The sequence below is a fragment of the Eubalaena glacialis genome, chromosome 8, assembly GCF_028564815.1.
Source record: "Eubalaena glacialis isolate mEubGla1 chromosome 8, mEubGla1.1.hap2.+ XY, whole genome shotgun sequence".
Lineage (NCBI taxonomy): Eukaryota > Metazoa > Chordata > Mammalia > Artiodactyla > Balaenidae > Eubalaena > Eubalaena glacialis.
Genome location: NC_083723.1, coordinates 76861482 through 76880470, shown reverse-complemented (window position 1 = coordinate 76880470; position 18989 = coordinate 76861482). Strand labels below are relative to the sequence as shown.

Here is an 18989-nt window from a genome sequence, read left to right as displayed (position 1 = left end):
TATATTGTGAATTGTTTATAACCTTAGCCCATGTATCTACTACAGTATTTTTAAAACTTGATGTGGTTTGTAAAGGTTTTTTGTATATGTTAAATACTCTGGTTCTTTGTTTTATAAGTATTATCTCAGTTTGCCATTTGTCTTCCTAAAGGCCTTTCTCATCCTACAATTGTACAAATATTTGTTTGTATTTTTTTCTAGTACCTTTATGGTTTCATTCTTCCTTAAAAACACTCTAATCCATTGAGGATTTGCTCTTGTGTATGGCATGAGTTAGGGATCTGACTTTATTTTTTTCCAGATGTTTAGCCAGTTGTTCTAACACCATTTATTGAATAGTATATACATCTTCCACTGAATATAGTACTTTTATATCTTCCAACATGTCTTTCTTTTTTTTCCCTCCGGCTGAAGAGTGACTGGGCTTTCATTTCTGGGGTTAAAAGTAATAGCTAGTCACTTTCCATTTATGAACAGGGGACATCACCCAGTGTAGAGAAAAAGCACATTTGACCCTTCAAAGAAGTGGTCATAAGTAAGATACAAATTGGGGTAGTCAGTATGCTGTTCAACAGATATTCCCAGGTCTCTGCCTTCCAAATACTTGGTAGGATTGTATTTCCTGACCATTGTGGTTGGCTGAGGCCATCTGCCTAGTTCTGACAAATTGTGAGTGGACGTGACGTGTGTCAGTTTTGGGCCAGAGCATTTAATTGCTGGTGTGAGGCTCTTCAGAACTCTCTTTGCTGTTGGCTGATGACATGATAGTCAAGATGGTGGCTGCCTCTTCAGCCTGGATCCCTGAATGACTACGAGGAGCAAAGCCTTCCTGTCCTCCCGTATTGGACGTGTAGTGTGAGCACTAAATAAACCTTACTGGTTATAAGCCACCGAGATTTGGAGGCATAACCTAGCCTATCCTGATTTATATACATATTCTCTTTCAGTGTTTCAATTTGATTTTTTTAGACATCAACTGAACTCAAACTAGAGGCTTCTCTAAGGAGAAGTTATTCTTTCGTGTATACTGATTGATACTAGGGAGAAATAAGGTAATTTTAGAAAAAAGTCACAAAATAACAACTTCCTATATATTTTTTTTCAGGTAATCTGGAGCTCTCAAAATGTTTGCCAAAGCAACAAGGAATTTTCTTAGAGAAGTTGATGCTGGAGGTCACCTGATCACAGTATCAAACTTGAATGACTCTGATAAATTACAACTTCTAAGTCTGGTGACCAAAAAAAAGAGATTGTGGTGCTGGCAGAGACCCAAGTACCAGTTTTTATCTGTCACCCTGGGAGATGTACTCACAGAAGACCAGTTTCTGAGTCCAGGTATGTTTCTTTGGTTATATTCTACAATTAGTTGCAGAACAGGAGATGATTCTTCTTTTAGACACATGTTGTCTTGAGTGATTCTAAGGAGATACCTTATAATCAATTCTCCTGTTTCTTTGCCTACTGTTTTAAAAACATATCCTTTTGTAAAATGAGAAAATTCTGCAGGCCTGACATGAAAAGTTATAGCTTAATATTTAAGAAATAATATTGCAGTTTTGGTATAAAAGTACAACATGCTCATTTGTAGGTGTTGTGGCCCCTCAGCATAAGTGGGCTGGTTCTACCTCCCCAAATTTGGTTTGGTGTTGAGGTTGATGATGCCACATACCCATCAGGAGGGTGTGAAAAGTTTTATTACTCACAAAATGAAGCTTTTCTGGGGACAGCATGGCAGGTTCCCAAGGCTGGTCCAAAAATAGCTAGAGAGAAGGAGGGAATAAGAGATGGGCTCAGTTTCTCTAGTGAATAGGAGGTGTGGTGAGGGTTCTGCATGTAGGCTGGGGCTTACAAGGTTTCAATTTCCTGCCGGTGCCAATGGAGGGAGCACCTGGGGTTTCTTACCCTATTGCCCAGATGTGTAACAGAAAGGAAAGAGGGGGTGGTGGGCTTGAAACATTAAACATCAAAAATGGGGGGTTTGACTCATTATTACAGAGGAGTATTTATAAAATATAGAAAGGCAAGAAAACAAATCAACAAAAATTCCTCCATCAAGTGTTAATTCCCATTAACATTTGGATTGTATCTTTTCTTTCTATGCATCTAATTTTTTAAAAACAAAATTGGAAACATACTACATATAATTTTTATATACTCCTCATTTATTTTTTATTTAACCTCATATGTTTTCCTTCATGGGTTTAAATATTTCTTAGTACTGTTTTCAACAGTGTGTATGCACCCTAATTTGCTTAACCAGTCCAATTTACTGCTTCATAAATAAGGCTGCAATGAATATTGTTATCTGAATTTTTGTTGTTGTTTTTGTTTTTCCTTTAAGCAATTGCTTTAGTGTAGATTCTTTTTTTAATTAAAATTTTGTTTCTTATTTTTTTTAACGTCTTTATTGGAATATAATTGCTTTACAATGTTGTGTTAGTTTCTGCTGTATAACAAAGTGAATCAGCTATATGTATACATAGATCCCCATATCCCCTCCCTCTTGGCGTCTCCCTCCCACCCTCCCTATCCCACCCCCCCATCCCACCCCTATAGGTGGTCACAAAGCACCGAGCTGATCTCCCTTTGCTATGCGGCTGCTTCCCACTAGCTATCTATTTTACATTTGGTAGTGTATATATGTCCATACCACTCTCTCACTTTGTCCCAGCTTACCCTTCCCCCTCCCCGTGTCCTCAAGTCCATTCTCTAGGTCTGTATCTTTATTTCTGTCCTGCCTCTAGGTTCATCAGAACCATTTTTTTTTTTTTAGATTCCATATATATGTGTTAGCATACGGTATTTGTTTTTCTCTTTCTGACTTCACTCTGTATGACAGACTCTAGGTCTGTCCACCTCACTACAAATAACTCCGTTTCATTTCTTTTTATGGCCGAATAATATTCCATTGTATATATGTGCCGCATCTTCTTTATCCATTCATCTGTCAGTGGACACTTAGGTTGCTTCCATGTCCCGGCTATTGTAAATAGTGCTGCAGTGAACATTGTGGTACATGTCTCTTTTTGAATTATGGTTTTCTCAGGGTATATGCCCAGTAGTGGGATTGCTGGGTCATATGGTAGTTCTATTTTTAGTTTTGTAAGGAACCTCCATACTGTTCTCCATAGTGGCTGTATCAATTTACATTCCCACCAACAGTGCAAGAGGGTTCCCTTTTCTCCACACCCTCTCCAGCATTTATTGTTTGTAGATTTTTATTTTTTTTAGATTGGGAGTGTTTTATTTTTATTATTTATTTATTTATTTATTTATGGCTGTGTTGGGTCTTCGTTGCTGTGCGCGGGCTTTTCTCTAGTTGCGGCGAGGGGGGGCTACTCTTCGTTGCGGTGCGTGGGCTGCTCATTGCGGTGGCTTCTCTTTTTGCAGAGCACAGGCTCTAGGCACATGGGCTTCAGTAGCTGTGGCACGTGGGCTCAGTAGTTGTGGCTCTAGGGCTCTAGAGCGCAGGCTCAGTAGTTGTGGCGCATGGGCTTAGTTGCTCCGTGGCATGTGGGATCTTCCTGGACAAGGGCTCTAACCCGTGTTGCTTGCATTGGCAGGCGGATTTTTAACCACTTCGCCACCAGGGAGGTCCTGTGTTTGTAGATTTTTTGATGATGGCCATTCTGACTGGTGTGAGGTGATACCTCATTGTGGTTTTGATTTGCATTTCTCTAATGATTAGTGATGTTGAGCATCCTTTCATGTGTTTGTTGGCAATCTGTATATCTTCTTTGGAATGTCTCTTTAGGTCTTCTGCCCATTTTTGGATTGGGTTGTTTGTTTTTTGATATTGAGCTGCATGAGCTGCTTGTATATTTTGGAGATTAATCCTTTGTCAGTTGCTTCATTTGCAAATATTTTCTCCCATTCTGAGGGTTGTCTTTTCATCTTGTTTATGTTTCTCTTTGTTGTGCAAGAGCTTTTAAGTTGCATTAGGTCCCATTTGTTTATTTTTGTTTTTATTTCCATTTCTCTAGGAGGTGGGTCAAAAAAGATCTTGCTGGGATTTATGTCATAGAGTGTTCTGCCTATGTTTTCCTCTAAGAGTTTGATAGTGTCTGGCCTTACATTTAGGTCTTTAATCCATTTTGAGTTTATTTTTGTGTATGGTGTTAGGGAGTGTTCTAATTTCATTCTTTTACATGTAGCTGTCCAGTTTTCTCAGCACCACTTATTGAAGAGGCTGTCTTTTATCCATTGTATACTCTTGCCTCCTTTGTCAAAGGTAAGGTGACCATATGTGCGTGGGTTTATCTCTGGGCTTTCTATACTGTTCCATTGATCTATATTTCTGTTTTTGTGCCAGAACCATACTCTCTTGATTACTGTAGCTCTGTAGTATACTCTGAAGTCAGGGAGCCTGATTCCTCCAGCTCCATTTTTCTTTCTCAAGATTTCTTTGGCTATTCGGGATCTTTTGGTTTCCATACAAATCATAAAACTTTTTGTTCTAGTTCTGTGAGAAATGCCATTGGTAGCTTGATAGGGATTGCATTGAATCTGTAGATTGCTTTGGGTAGTATAGTCATTTTCACAATGTTGATTCTTCCAATCCAAGAACATGGTATATCTCTCCATCTGTTTGTATCATCTTTCATTTCTTTCATCAGTGTCTTATAGTTTTCTGCATACAGGTCTTTTGTTTCCCTAGGTAGGTTTATTCCTAGGTATTTTATTCTTTTTGTTGCAGTGGTAAATGGGAGTGTTTCCATAATTTCTTTTTCAGATTTTTCATCATTAGTGTATAGGAATGCAAGAGATTTCTGTGCATTTATTTTGTATCCTGCAACTTTACCAAATTCATTGATTAGGTCTAGTAGTTTTCTGGTGGCATCTTTAGGATCCTCTATGTATAGTATCATGTCATCTGCCAACAGTGACAGTTTTGCTTCTTCTTTTCCAATTTGTATTCCTTTTATTTCTTTTTCTTCTCTGAGTGCTGTGGCTAGGTCTTCCAAATCTATGTGGAATAATAGTGGTGAGAGTGGACATCCTTGTCTTGTTCATGATCTTAGAGGAAATGCTTTCAGTTTTTCACCATTAAGAATGATGTTTGCTGTGGGTTTGTCATATATGGCCTTTATTATGTTGAGGTAGGTTCCCTCTATGCCCACTTTCTGGAGAGTTTTTATCATAAATGGGTGTTGAATTTTGTCAAAAGCTTTTTCTGCATCTACTGAGATGATCATATGGTTTTTCTTCTTCAATTTGTTAATATGGTGTATCACATTGATTGATTTGCATATACTGAAGAATCCTTGCATCCCTGGGATAAATCCCACTTAATCATGGTGTATGATCCTTTTAATGTGTTGCTGGCTTCTGTTTGCTAGTATTTTGTTGAGGATTTTTGCATCTATATTCATCAGTGATATTGGTTTGTAATTTTCTTTTTTTGTAGTATCTTTGTCTGGTTTTGGTATCAGGGTGATGTTGGCCTCATAGAATGAGTTTGGGAGTGTTCCTTCCTCTGCAATTTTTTGGAAGAGTTTGAGAAGGCTAGGTGTTAGCTCTTCTCTAAATGTTTGATAGAATTCACCTGTGAAGCCATCTGGTCCTGGACTTTTGTTTGTTGGAATATTTTTAATGACAGTTTCCATTTTATTACTTGTGATTGGTCTGTTCATATTTTCTATTTCTTCCTGGTTCAGTCTTGGAAGGTTATATCTTTCTAAGAATTTGTCCATTTCTTCCAGGTTGTCCATTTTATTGGCATAGAGTTGCTGGTAGTAGTCTCTTAGGATGCTTTGTATTTCTGCAGTGTCTGTTGTAACTTCTCCATTTTCATTTCTAATTTTATTGATTTGAGTCCTCTCCCTCTTTTTCTTGATGAGTCTGGCTAATGGTTTATCAATTTTGTTTATGTTCTCAAAAAACCAGCTTTTAGTTTTATTGATCTTTGCTATTGTTTTCTTTGTTTGTATTTCATTAATTTCTGCTCTGATCTTTATGATTTCTTTCCTTCTGCTAACTTTGGGTTTTGTTTCTTCTTCTTTCTCTAGTTCCTTTAGGTGTAGGGTTAGACTGTTTATTTGAGATTTTTCTTGTTTCTTGAGGTAGGCTTGTATAGCTATAAACTTCCCTCTTAGAACTGCTTTTGCTGCATCCCATAGGTTTTGGATCGTCGTGTTTTCATTGTCATTTGCCTCTAGGTATTTTTTGATTTCCTCTTTGATTTCTTCAGTGATCTCTTGGTTATTTAGTAACGTATTTCCTCTTTGATTTCTTCAGTTACCTCTTGGTTATTTAGTAACGTATTGTTTAGCCTCCATGTGTTTGTGTTTTTTATGTTTTTTCCCCTGTAATTGATTTCTTATCTCTTGGTCAGAAAAGATGCTTGATATGATTTCAATTTTCTTACATTTACTGAGGCTTGATGTGTGACCCAAGGTATGATCTATCCTGGAGAATGTTCCGTGCACACTTGAGAAGAAAGTATAATCTGCTGTTTTTGGTTTGAATGTTCTATAAATATCAATTAAATTTATCTGGTCTATTTTGTCATTTAAAGCTTGTGTTTCCTTATTAATTTTCTCCTTGGATGATCTGTCCATTGGTGTAAGTGAGGTGTTAAAGTCCCCCACTATTACTGTGTTACTGTCGATTTCCTCTTTTATAGCTGTTAACAGTTGCTTTGTGTATTGAGGTGCTCCTATGTTGAGTGCATATCTAGTTATAATTGTTATGTCTTCTTCTTGGATTGATCCTTTGATCATTATGTAGTGTCCTTCCTTGTCTGTTGTAACATTCTTTATGTTAAAGTCTATCTTATCTGATATGAGTATTGCTACTCCAGCTTTCTTTTGATTTCCATTTGCATGGAATATCTTTTTCCATCCCCTCACTTTCAGTCTGTATGTGTCCATAGGTCTGAAGTGGGGCTCTTGTAGGCAGCATATATCTGGGTCTTGTTTTTGTATCCATTCAGCAAGTCTGTGTCTTTTGGTTGGAGCATTTAATCCATTGACATTTAAGGCAATTATCAATATGCATGTTCCTCTTACCATTTTCTTAATTGTTTTGGGTTTGTTACTGTATGTCTCTTTCTTCTCTTGTGTTTCCTGCCTAGAGAAGTTCCTTTAGCATTTGTTGTAAAGCTGGTTTAGTGGTGCTGAATTCTCTTAGCTTTTGCTTGTCTATAAAGGTTTTAATTTCTCCACTGAATGTGAATGAGATCATTGCTGGGTAATCTTGATTGTAGGTTTTTCCCTTTCATCAGTTGAAATATGTCCTGCCACTCCCTTCTGGCTTGCAGAGTTTCTGCTGAAAGATGAGATGTTAACCTTATGGAGATTCCCTTGTATTTTATTTGTTGCTTTTCCCATGCTGCTTTAAATATTTTTTCTTTGAATTTAATTTTTGATAGTTTGATTAATACATGGCTTGGCCTGTTTCTCCTTTGATTTATCCTGTATGGGGCTCTCTGCACTTCCTGAACTTGACTATTTCCTTTCCCATGTTAGGGAAGTTTTCAAGTATAATCTCTTCAAATATTTTCTCAGTCCCTTTCTTTTTCTCTTCTTCTGGGACCCCTGTAATTCGAATGTTGGTGCGTTTCATGTTGTCCCAGAGATCTCTGAGGCTGTCCTCCGTTCTTTTCATTCTTTTCATTCTTTTTTCTTTATTCTGCTCTGAGGCAGTTATTTCCACTATTTTATGTTCCAGGTCACTTATCTGTTCTTCTGCCTCAGTTATTCTGCTATTGATTCCTTCTGGAGTATTTTTAATTTCATTTATTGTGTTGTTCATCACTGTTTGTTTGCTCTTTAGTTCTTCTCGGTCTTTGTTAAACGTTTCTTTTATCTTCTACATTCTATTTCCAAGATTTTGGATCATATTTACTAACATTACTCTGAATTCTTTTTCAGGTAGACTGCGTAGTTCCTCTTCATTTGTTTTGTCTGGTGGGTTTTTACCTTGCTCCTTTATCTGCTGCATATTTCTCTGTTTTCTCATTTTGTTTAACTTACTGTGCTTGGGGTCTCCTTTTCGTAGGCTGCAGGTTTGTAGTTCCCGTTGTTTTTGCTGTCTGCCCTCACAGGGTGAGGTTGGTTCAGTGGCTTGTGTAGGCTTCCTGGTGCAGGGGAGTGGTGCCTGTGTTCTGGTGGGTGGGGCTGGATCTTGTCCTTCTGGTGGGCAGGGCTGCATCCAGTGGTGTGTTTTGGAATGTCTGTGAATTTAGTATGACTTCAGGCAGCCTCTCTGCTAATGGGTGGGATTGTATTCCTGTCTTGCTAGTTGTTTGGCATGGGGCATCCAGCACTGGAGCTTGCTGGCTGTTGGGTGAGCTGGGTCTTAGTGTTGAGATGGAGATCTCTGGGAGAACTCTTGCCGATTGATATTACGTGTGGCCAGGAGGTTTCTGGTGGTCCAGTGTCCTGGACTCGGCCCTCCCCCCTTGGAGGCTCAGGCCCAACATCCGGCTGGAGCACCAAGACCCTGTTAGCCGCACAGCTCAGAAGAAAAGGAAAAAAGAAAAAAAAAACAAAAAAACGGACAGAATCCTAGGACAAATGATAAAAGCAAACCTATACAGACAAAATCACACAAAGAAGCATATACATACACACTCACAAAAAGAGAACAAGGAGAAAAAATATATATATAAAAAAAAGGAAGAGAGCAACCAAACCAATAAATAAATCCACCAATGATAATAAGCACTAAATAGTAAACTAAGATAAACATAAAACCAGAAACAAATCAGATGCAGAGAGCAAACCCCAAGTGTAGGGTTGCTCCCAAAGTCCACTGCCTCAGTTTTGGGAACATTCGTTTCTATTCAGGTATTCTTCAGATGCAGGGTTTATCAAGTTGATTGTGGGGATTTAATGTGCTGCTCCTGAGTCTGCATGGAGAAATTTCCCTTTCTCTGTTCTCACAGCTCCTGGGGTTCAGCGTTGGTTTTGGCCCCGCCTCTGCGTGTAGGTCACCCTCAGGAGTCTGTTACTCACCCTTACAGAAGGGGATTAAAGCAGCAGCTGATTAGGGCTCTCTTGCTCACTCAGGCCGGAGGAGGGAGGGGTTCGGTAGTCATAATTGGAATGCGAGGTGAGCCTGAGGCGGCAGAGGCCGGCATGACGTTGCAACAGCCTGAGGCTCGCCGTGTGTTCTTCCGGGGAAGTTGTCCCTGGATCATGGGACCCTGGCAGTGGCGGGCTGCACAGACTCCTGGGGGGTGTAGATAGTGACCTGTGCTTGCACACAGAATTCTTGGTGGCAGCGGCAGCAGCGTTAGCAGTTTATGCCCGTCTCTGGGGTACAAGCTGATAGTCGTGGCTTGCGCCTGTCTCTGGAGCTCTTTCAGGCGGTGCTCTGCCTTCTGTGGGCACACTGGGAAGGGATCCCCTCTCCTCACGCATCCCGAAACAAAGGTCTTGCCTCTCTGGCAGGTCCAGACTTTTTCCTGGATTCCCTCCCGGCTAGCTGTGGCGCACTAGCCCCCTTCAGGCTGTCTTCACGCAGCCAACCCCAGTCCTCTCCCTGGGGTCTGACCTCCAAAGCCCGAGCCTCAGCTCCCAGCCCCCACCTGCCCTGGTGGGTGAGCAGACAAGCCTCTCAGGCTGGTGGGTGCTGGTCGGCACCAATCCTCTGTGCGGGAATCTCTCCGCTTTGCCCTCTGCACCCCTATTGCTGTGCTCTGCTCTGTGGCTCCGAAAGTTCCCCCTGCCCACCCCTCGTCCCTGCCAGTGAAGGGGCTCCCTAGTGTGTGGAAACTTTTCCTCCTTCACAGCTCCCTTCCAGAGGTGCGGGTCGCGTCCCTATTCTTTTGTCTCTGTTTTTCCTTTTTTTCTTTTGCCCTACCCAGGTACGTGGGGATTTTGTTGCCTTTTGGGAAGTCTGAGGTCTTCTGCCAGCACTCAGTAGGTGTTCTGTAGGAGTTGTTCTACATGTAGATGTATTTTTGATGTATTTGTGGGGAGGAAGGTGATCTCCATGTCTTACTCCTCTGATATCTTGAAGATCTCCCTTTTTTCTTATTGAGATATAGTTGATTCACAATATTATATTAGTTTTAGGTGTACAATATAGTGATGCAAAATTTTTATAGATTATACTCCATTTATAGTTATTAGATAATATTGGCTATATTCCCTGTGCTGTGTAATATATTCTTATAGCTTATTTACTTTATACATAGCAGTTTGTACTTCTTAATCCTCTACCCCCATCTTACCCCTCCCCCACTTCCCTCTCCCCTTTGGTAACCACTAGTTTGTTCTCTATATCTGTGAGTCTGTTTCTTTTTTATTATATTCACTAGTTTGTTTTATTTTTTAGATTGTACATGTTAGTGATAACATACAGTGTTTGTCTTTCTCTGATTTATTTCACTTGGCATAATACCCTCCAAGTCCATCCATGTTGTTGCAAATGGCAAAATTTCATTCTTTTCTATGGCTGTGTAGTATTCCATTGTGTGTGTGTGTGTGTGTGTGTGTGTATATACCACATCTTCCTTATCCATTCTTCTGTTGATGGACACCTAGGTTGCTTCCATATCTTGGCAATTGTAAATAATGCTGCTATGAACATTAGGTTGGCATAGATTCTTAAAGATAGAATTACTGGACCAGAGGTTGGGAACTTTTCCAAGACTTTTGGTACTTATTCCTACACTACTTTTTGGAACATGGTGATATATGAAAGCACCATCAGCTCTTAATTATTGGACTAGATGATGTTTGAGTCTTCTTTCAGCCCTAAAGTTCTCTAATTTTGTGATTGCATCTCCCTTAAAGGGGAAAAGTGATAGAGGAGATAATTTGAGTTGACAAATAATCTCTGAACTTTCTTCCAGCTCAGCATTCTAGCCAATACTTTCTTCAGCCAGGCTCATTATCAGAGCTGTCAAGCAATGGGCAAGTGAATTGATATTAATTTTATGTCATGTTTTCCCCCTGGATGTCTGGTAGAACTCTTACTGAGTAGTGTAATAACTAAATATAAGGAAAGGCAAGAGAAAAAAAAATTCACAGAACAGACCATGGACCCCTGAGTAATTGGAATTTCACCACTCTGTGCTGTTGAGGTGCTTCTTTCGTGGTGTCCTGAGAGCTGTTGTTAGATGGGTCAGGCCAGTTGCATTCCCTGCAGATTAGGAAGTCCCACATATGCTCATCATCTGAGGCCAGAGCTCACGCCTGGTTCTGTGTCCTGTTGCTGTTAGGGCTGTGATGAGAGGTGCCCTCTACTTCGTCTTCTGAGCAGATTCATGATGCCTCACCTTTGTTATTCTTGCCCCTGGCAACAACACTGGAGTGTTATGTTGCCCAGGGGTGCGGAGGTTGGAGAGTGATGACTTGGTTGTCCTACCGATGGCCTGTTGGCTTCCTCACTTTTCCCTTCCACCTGCAGCAGTGGATAACTCGATGCAGACGTGTGCACAAATGACGTCTGTTTCGGAGGTGTGTCTAGTGTGGCATTTTGCAGTACACAGACAGTCTTGATTGTCCCTGCCTGCTGTGGGATCCAGTTTTGGGGTCAGAGTTTTCAGGAGTGGTAATAAGCCTGATTGGGACCGGAACTGGGATCTAAGGGTAGAATTTCTGTCTGTGTAGTACTTTATACAATCTAGGACTGTCCTGTTTATCAGGAAATGATGTTGCTTTGGCCTAAACCCAGTGGATTGATTGAGCACTTGCTATGTACCAGGCTCTGTATTACATGCTTTACATACATCAACTTCCAGTAGAACCCATCAGGTAGGTATTATTAATTATCTCCAAATTACATATGACAAACCTGAGGTTCAGGGTGATGGATGTTACCCAAGGTTTCCCAGCTAGGAATATTAGACTAGTGATAAAATCTTGAGCTCTTAACAGCTGTTATATGCTGCTTCCGAAAGCATTTCCCAGAGTGTTTGTGTTCTCAAGATGTGACTAGGAGAAGGCTTTGACTCGGGGGCATTTTCATAAGCTTCTTATTTTTCATGGAGATGATTCTCTACTTCGTAAATTTCACAGATAATGAATGGTGATTAATTCTCATTAACCCTGGTTGAGGTATAGGTTTTCTTGCCTGGGGTGAAAGAAATACAGGTGTTGGGGGCAGTGGGTGGATGGAAAGAAACGTTTCAGATTCCAGTTGGATTTGAATCCCTTATGAAGTACCGCCAGGAGCCCAGGAGAGCCTTGGGTCAGGAAAATGGAAAGGGCCAAGTATGAAGTTCCTAAGAGACTCTCAATGTAACCTTCCTGAATGATGGTGACTGACACCATTTTTATGGTAGTATTTGGTTCAATTAAAAATGAGAACAGTAGAAATCTGGAGACATGAGAAGACTAGCAGTTCAAGTCTGAGATCATCAGATATTTATCTTTAGTGTTCAGACAAAAAAGGGCAGATCCTGAAGGCAATCTGATAACAATCGCCTGGTATGACCAGATGAGGAATGTGGCAGTTTCCAGGGGAGTTGATTGAAGCTGGGACACCAGCTGGGTGGTGGCATCTTTCTTAGTGTCTGGGAAGCCAGGAAGGAAGAATGGAGAGTCTGGAGCTTGTGTGTTCCAAGATGGTGTTTGAAGCAGGGAGGAAGGACACGCCCACTGACTTTATCAGGAACACAGAGATAAGGAATTGCTTGATAAGGAGTTGAAAGACTGGGTAGAGGTCAGATATAAACAGGTAAATATGGGGAGAACTGTTTCAATGGAGATGGTAATGAAGGCCAGGGGAGTGTTTTCCAAGGCCACCAGTGAGAAGGGAGGATGCCCAAGGACAGGTTCAGGCGCCTGACCTGCCAGGTACTGAATCAGGCAGGCCACTCCCTGGGTAGGTGGGCAGAGTGCTGGGCTGCTATTTTCTCTGTGCTTAGGTGTCATCCTCATCTAGTTCCTTCAGCCTCGAAAAGCACACATTTAACATGTCCTATTTCTTTACCTGGATAGTAGTTAAACAGATGTTTGCTTTAACATTATTCAGGAAACTCTATAGATACTTTTTGTGCACTTGTCTATATGTGTGTATATTGGAATTGAAAGATGAAAAAACAAAAAAGTGCCCAGGAGAGTCCCTGGCCACCAGTGCAGGCCACGCTCTTAGCACCCAGGTTCTTTTGCCCATACACACAGCGCGGCCGCCGGCTTTCCATCCTGAGTGCAGACCTCGTGTTTCCCACGGGTTTCCGCAGGATTGGAAAGCTAGGTGACCTGAGGCACAGAGGTGGCCGTTTTGTCATTAGATTCCTCTGCATGTCTCATTCACTGTAGTGGTCGTGGAGTCGGACTTTGTGAAGTACGAGGGCAAGTTTGAAAACCATGTGAGTGGGACCCTGGAGACGGCACTGGGGAAGGTCAAGCTGATCATTGGTGGCAAAGGCCTCGTGGAGAGTCAGTCCTCGTTTGGAAGCCTGAGGAAGCAGGAGCTGGACTTGCAGTGGCTCATTGGAGTTGCCCAGGAGAGGTAATGGGAATTCTGCTTGGCATTTTGGACTTTGACACGTCTCTCGTTGAAAGGTCGTTCTGTGGGACGTTGGCTAGAAGGGTGACGTTGGGATCTTGGCCAATCAGCAAACATTACCGAATGCCCATGTGCTGAGACTTGATGAGCGGGGCATCCTTTAGTCTGGACGTTGACTGTTCTTAGCCTGAGAGGGGAGACTTGGGAAGCATTTTAAAAGGATGTTACTTCAGACAAATGTGTACTTTCAAGAAATCATACGATTTATAAAATACCAACAGTGAGAACACTCTGTCCTACATTTCTGAATATTAATATCAGAAGTAGAAAAATCCCCCTGCTGCCCTGGCTCTTTATGATTTTCTGATTAGGAAAAGGAGAAAGCAGGTGTGGGGCTTCAGGGGAAGAGCTGGTTTTTAACTCTGAAGTCTTAAAGAAAACCCCATGTTTCTTCATTGTTTAGAGTTCAGTAAATACATTTTACCCCAGTAAAATGATAATACCTCATTATTTTTACCTTATGTTTATTCAACATTCCATAAGTAATTTTGCTGAGTGCCTAGGATGTACCACATTCTGTTCTACATGCTGGGGATGCTGCAGTGAACAGAATGCCAACATTTCTGCCCTATATTCTAGGGGGGAGAGATACAAAACATGCAACTAAGTGAAATATATAGTAGGTTGATGGTGCTCTCTGGAATGGAGAAAAATGTAGCAGAGAAGGGGGATAGAACATGCCAGGAATGGGGGCTATGATTTGAAAAGGTGGCCAGAGAAAGCATCCTGGAGAAGATGGCATCAGAGCAAAGACCTGAAGCTGGGGATGGGAGCGAGCATAGGAGCGTCCTGGGCAAGAAGGCTGTAGGCAGAGGTGGTGTGATTGGGGATGAGTAAATAGGGCAAGGGCAGGTGAGGTCAGAGGGGGTAAAGGAATGGTAGCAGGTCCTGTAGGACCTTGCAGGCCACTGGAAAGACTAACTCTTCCTCGGAGTGAGGTGGGAAGCCACTGGAAGACTTTGAGAAGAGAAGTGACAGGATCTGACTGATGTTTTAGAAGGATCCTTCTGGCGGCTGGGCTGAGGAGAGACTGGATGGGTGGGAGCTGGGAGTCCAATTGAGAGGTTATTGAAGTAATCCTGACAAGAGATGATATTTCCATTTGTACAGTAACATAGGTGCATTTTCATGTGTAATTTTATCACCCTTTTTCTTTTAAAATGGAAAATGTCAACCCAAATAAATTAAGAGAAAACTCACTTGTGTTAAGTATAGGTAGCTTATCTCCTCTTTTCCAATGTTCTTAGGATTATATGAAATATAAAATAGGTTTGCTCATTGAATAAAATAATGTTTAAAAAGTAATGAGTAAAAAATACCATAAAACTCATGTATCAAGCATTTGGTGGGTGGATTCTGTACAGATACTGAGGATGCTTGGGCAACTGAAGTCTTCAAAACACATTCAGCTCTCCACTAAGCTGATGCTTAATGGAGTTGAAAGACCATGGTTGTTATTTGACTATTGCCTCCTGGCACTTTCTAGAACTCCAGGACTCTACTGAGTTAGGACTCAGGCAGGAATTCCCTTTCTCAGTCAGAGAACTTTAAGCTCTCTCTGGTGACACCAGGTGGAAGGGACAGCCACCTCTTTCTCTGATAGTCATGACCTTAATTATCTTTTCTCTACCGCTCTTCTTTGCTAGAGAGGCATATTCCTTCTCTACGACAACACTGGAAAGATATTTGTTTGTCTGAAAATGAAATTTAACTGGGGGTCTTATATTTTTATTTGCTAAGTCTGGCAAATAAGGGGGAAGAGGGACAGGAAGGCTGGCTGTTGCCTCAGTCTTTAGACAGCCCTCTGTAGCGTAATCCTCTTCTGCAGTCTTGTTATTTCTATTTGAAAAACCACAGTTTGGCAATGCTCTATAGTCACGTTTCCCGTTATAGGTTTCTCAAACACTCTTCGTGATTCAGGTGTAGAAGATAGTGCCAATAGGAAGCATATGGGGAGAAGTCAGTGAGTAGAGATGGGAAAAAGTAGTCTCAGACAAAGATGCTAGGGCCAGCAGTTATAAGGGGGGGACAGGGAGAGAGGGAGGGGAAGGAGATAGGCATCTGCTGAGTACCTACTGTGTGCCAGGCACTTTATAGACGTCATCGCATTTACTCTGCACAGCTGTCTCTTTTTAGGTTTGAGGATTTAAGGCTCAGGGAAGGAAGTGACTTGTTCTCAGTCCCGGAGCTCAATTTGGGTGCTGCAGCTGGGATTCATCCCAGGATTTTCTGGCTCCAAAACTCCTGTTCTTTCCTCTACATGATTCTTGAAGTGACTGTGAAGCAAAGGAATTGGCTGAGATAAAAGTAGTTAAAATTATAGCAAGAGATATAAAGGCAGAGGCATGAATCTGGGTCCCCAGTGAGGGTACCTAGGAGGTGTACAGTGTTCCAGGCGCTGTCCTGAACAAGCACATGTGCATAGCTGCTCTGCCCACCTGGAGGTGCCCACACGAGGGCATGAGATCACTTGGGGAGAGTTTAGACGTTCTGTTCGTTCTACAGGTGATTGGGAAAGGATGGCCTGGGTAGGGGAAGAGGGGTAGGGGCAACACCAGGAACATGGTAAAGAACAAATTTAAAGTCTAGAAATGGAAGAGGTATCTTATCACAGAGTCACCGCTTCCTTGTTTTGTTGCTGAGAGGTAAAGTTGAGCAACAGGGGAGAGAAGAGGAGGAAGACTTGACCATAGGATGGAGATCATGTAAAACTAACATTCTTGTTACTTCACGCTGGAATAATAAATTCTAATCTACATGGTCTGCCTGTTTTTGGACTCCCACAACATCATCAGATTGATAAGACTGGCTGTTTGACACATGTGTAGCCTTGGGAGTGGTGATTAGTAATGCTTAAGTACTGTCTTTCTCGAGGGCTTATCTGCCATCATTTTTATTTCAGGTCATTTAGATAAGTTGTCATCTGTATACAAGTTATTTTAGCCCTCGGAATTCGGAGTATTTGTTTTATTGTCAGTGAGATGTGTGCACATCTCAAAAACAAACTTCATCTGTCCTTGAAAAAACAGGTGCCTTCCTATATAACAGTTATGTAGCATTGTCGAGCATGAAGGCAATCCATAGGACCACAGGACTTAACTTTCCAGACACTTGGCCATGACCCCTTTGAATGAGAGCTCTATGTTTATCTTAAAACATTCTTGATGGAAAACGGGCGAAGACCTTTCCATAATGACTCAGGTTCATGTTTTATTCCTTAGATCCAGTATTATTCTGAGACAAACTCTTTAGTTTTTCCACCTTGTCTTCCATGGTCAGCTGCCATTTGTCAGTGCTTTAAGTATAACCGCCATACCCTCCCCATCTCTGCCACTGATTATTGCTTCTAATCTCCTAGTGTTTGAGGAAGTTTATTCCCGGTAAATAACTTCTGCAGACATGGTAGGTCGCTTCTGTCCCTGCCAGGTAGAGGTGAAATAGTTGGACTAGAGGCTCTTTGAGGGTTTTCTCTGGGCTAAATGTAGAAGCGAGTGGACTCCGAGTGCACACATCAGTTCCTGCCCCAGGAGTTCAGGGCCTTGGTTCCAGCGGATTTCCAGAGACGGTGCCATTTTGTGCTTTCCTGACTGTTTAGGGGTTAAGGGAGGGGTGTTATGGTACAGGCAGATCCCACTTTCATTCTTTGGTGCATTGTAAGGCAAATTGTGGTAAAGAAAGATTGCATTTTTCTATGAATACATGATAATTAGAAGTTTGCTTCTTCATTAAGAATTCTAACTTATAAATTATATGAAACTAATATATCATGCAAGCAATGGTATGGCAATGATGAACCTTCATAATTATTTAAAATATTTTAAAATTACACCCGCAAAGTCTTACTATATCTAAATATTTACAAATTGTATAAGTTTTACACACAAGAAAAAATTTTAAATGCTCCTATTTGTTATGGCCCACATTTGACCTCTGAAGTTACTGCAATAGCTCTCCTGAGTGAAATTTCAATGTGCCATCAACTCTTTATTTAGGAGTATTTTGAGGGGAGGGATTTGGGGGCCTATCTCTTTCTTGAAAAAAAAACTATGCAGCAAAGTTGGAACTGGTCTTTTCTACTTGATATCTTTCCCTGTGGCCAGCAGATTTTTTTTTTTTTTTGAATTATTTTATTTATTTATTTTTGGCTGCGTTGGGTGTTTGTTGCTGCACGTGGGCTTTCTCTAGTTGCGGCGAGCAGGGGCTACTCTTTGTTGCGGTGCATGGGCTTCTCATTGCGGTGGCTTCTCTTGTTGCAGAGCACGGACTCTAGGTGCACGGGCTTCAGTAGTTGTGGCCGGTGGGCTCAGTAGTTGTGGCTCGCAGGCTCTAGAGTGCAGGCTCGGTAGTTGTGGCGCACGGGCTTAGTTGCTACGTGGCATGTGGGATCTTCCCAGACCAGGGCTCAAACCCATGTCCCCTGCATTGGCAGGCGGATTCTTAACAACTGTGCCACCAGGGAAGTCCCCAGCAGATGGTTTGAAATGATTCTGTTTACCTTTGCACTCAATTCAGTGCTGGCACCATCTTTTAAAAATTTTTTATTTTGTATTGGAGTATAGTTGATTTACAATGTTGTGTTAGTTTCAGGTGTACAACAAAATGATTCACTTATATATATACCTATATCTATTCTTTTTCAAATTCTTTTCCCATCTAGATTATTACAGAATATTGAGTAGAGTTCCCTTTGCTATACAGTGGTCCTTGTTGGTAATCTATTTTAAATATAGTGGTATGTATATGTCAATCCCGAACTCCCAGTTTATCCCCCCCCCGCTTCCTCTTTGGTAACCATAAGTTTGTTTTCTAAGTCTGTGAGTCTGTTTCTGTTTTGTAAATAAGTTCATTTGTATCATTATTTTTAGCTTCCGTATATAAGCAATATCATATACTTGTCTTTCTCTGTCTGACTTACTTTACTTAGTATGATAATCTCTAGTTGCATCCATGTTGCTGTAAATGGCATTATTTTGTTCTTTTTTATGGCTGAGTAATATTCCATTATGTTTATGTATATATGTGTGTGTGTGTGTGTGTGTATATATATATATATATATATGTATATATATATATATATATACCCCATCTTCTTTATCCATTCCTCTGTTGATGGACATTTAGGTTGCTTCCATGTCTTGGCTATTGTCAGGAGTGCTGCAGTGAACATTGGGATGCATGTACCTTTTCGAATTATGGCTTTCTCTGGATATATGCCCAGGAATGGATTGCTGGATCATATGGTAGTTCTATTTTTAGTTTTTAAGGAACCTCCATACTGTTCTCCACAGTGGTTTTACCAATTTACCTTCCCACCTATAGAGTAGGAGGGTTCTCTTTTCTCCACACCCCCTCCAGCATTTATTGTTTGTAGTCTTTTTGATGATGGTCATTCAGACTGTTGTGAGGTGGTACCTCTTTGTAGTTTTAATTTGAATTTCTCTAGTAGTGGAGAAAATTTTCAAGTAGTGACGTTGAGCATCTTTTCATGTGCCTCTTCGCTGTCTGTATGTCTTCTTTGG

General features: G+C 41.2%; 1 protein-coding gene across 1 annotated transcript in view; it reads left to right on the top strand.

The window, feature by feature from the left end:
• The window catches only part of GSDME (gasdermin E), a 70972-nt gene that overhangs the window by 6067 nt on the left and 45916 nt on the right, over nucleotides 1-18989 (top strand). Inside the window, exons 2-3 of the mRNA XM_061197842.1 lie at nucleotides 1106-1335; nucleotides 13221-13413. Of these exons, the coding sequence (XP_061053825.1) occupies nucleotides 1125-1335; nucleotides 13221-13413 (404 nt within the window). The 5' untranslated portion in view covers nucleotides 1106-1124. The remainder of the gene's footprint in view (nucleotides 1-1105; nucleotides 1336-13220; nucleotides 13414-18989) is intronic.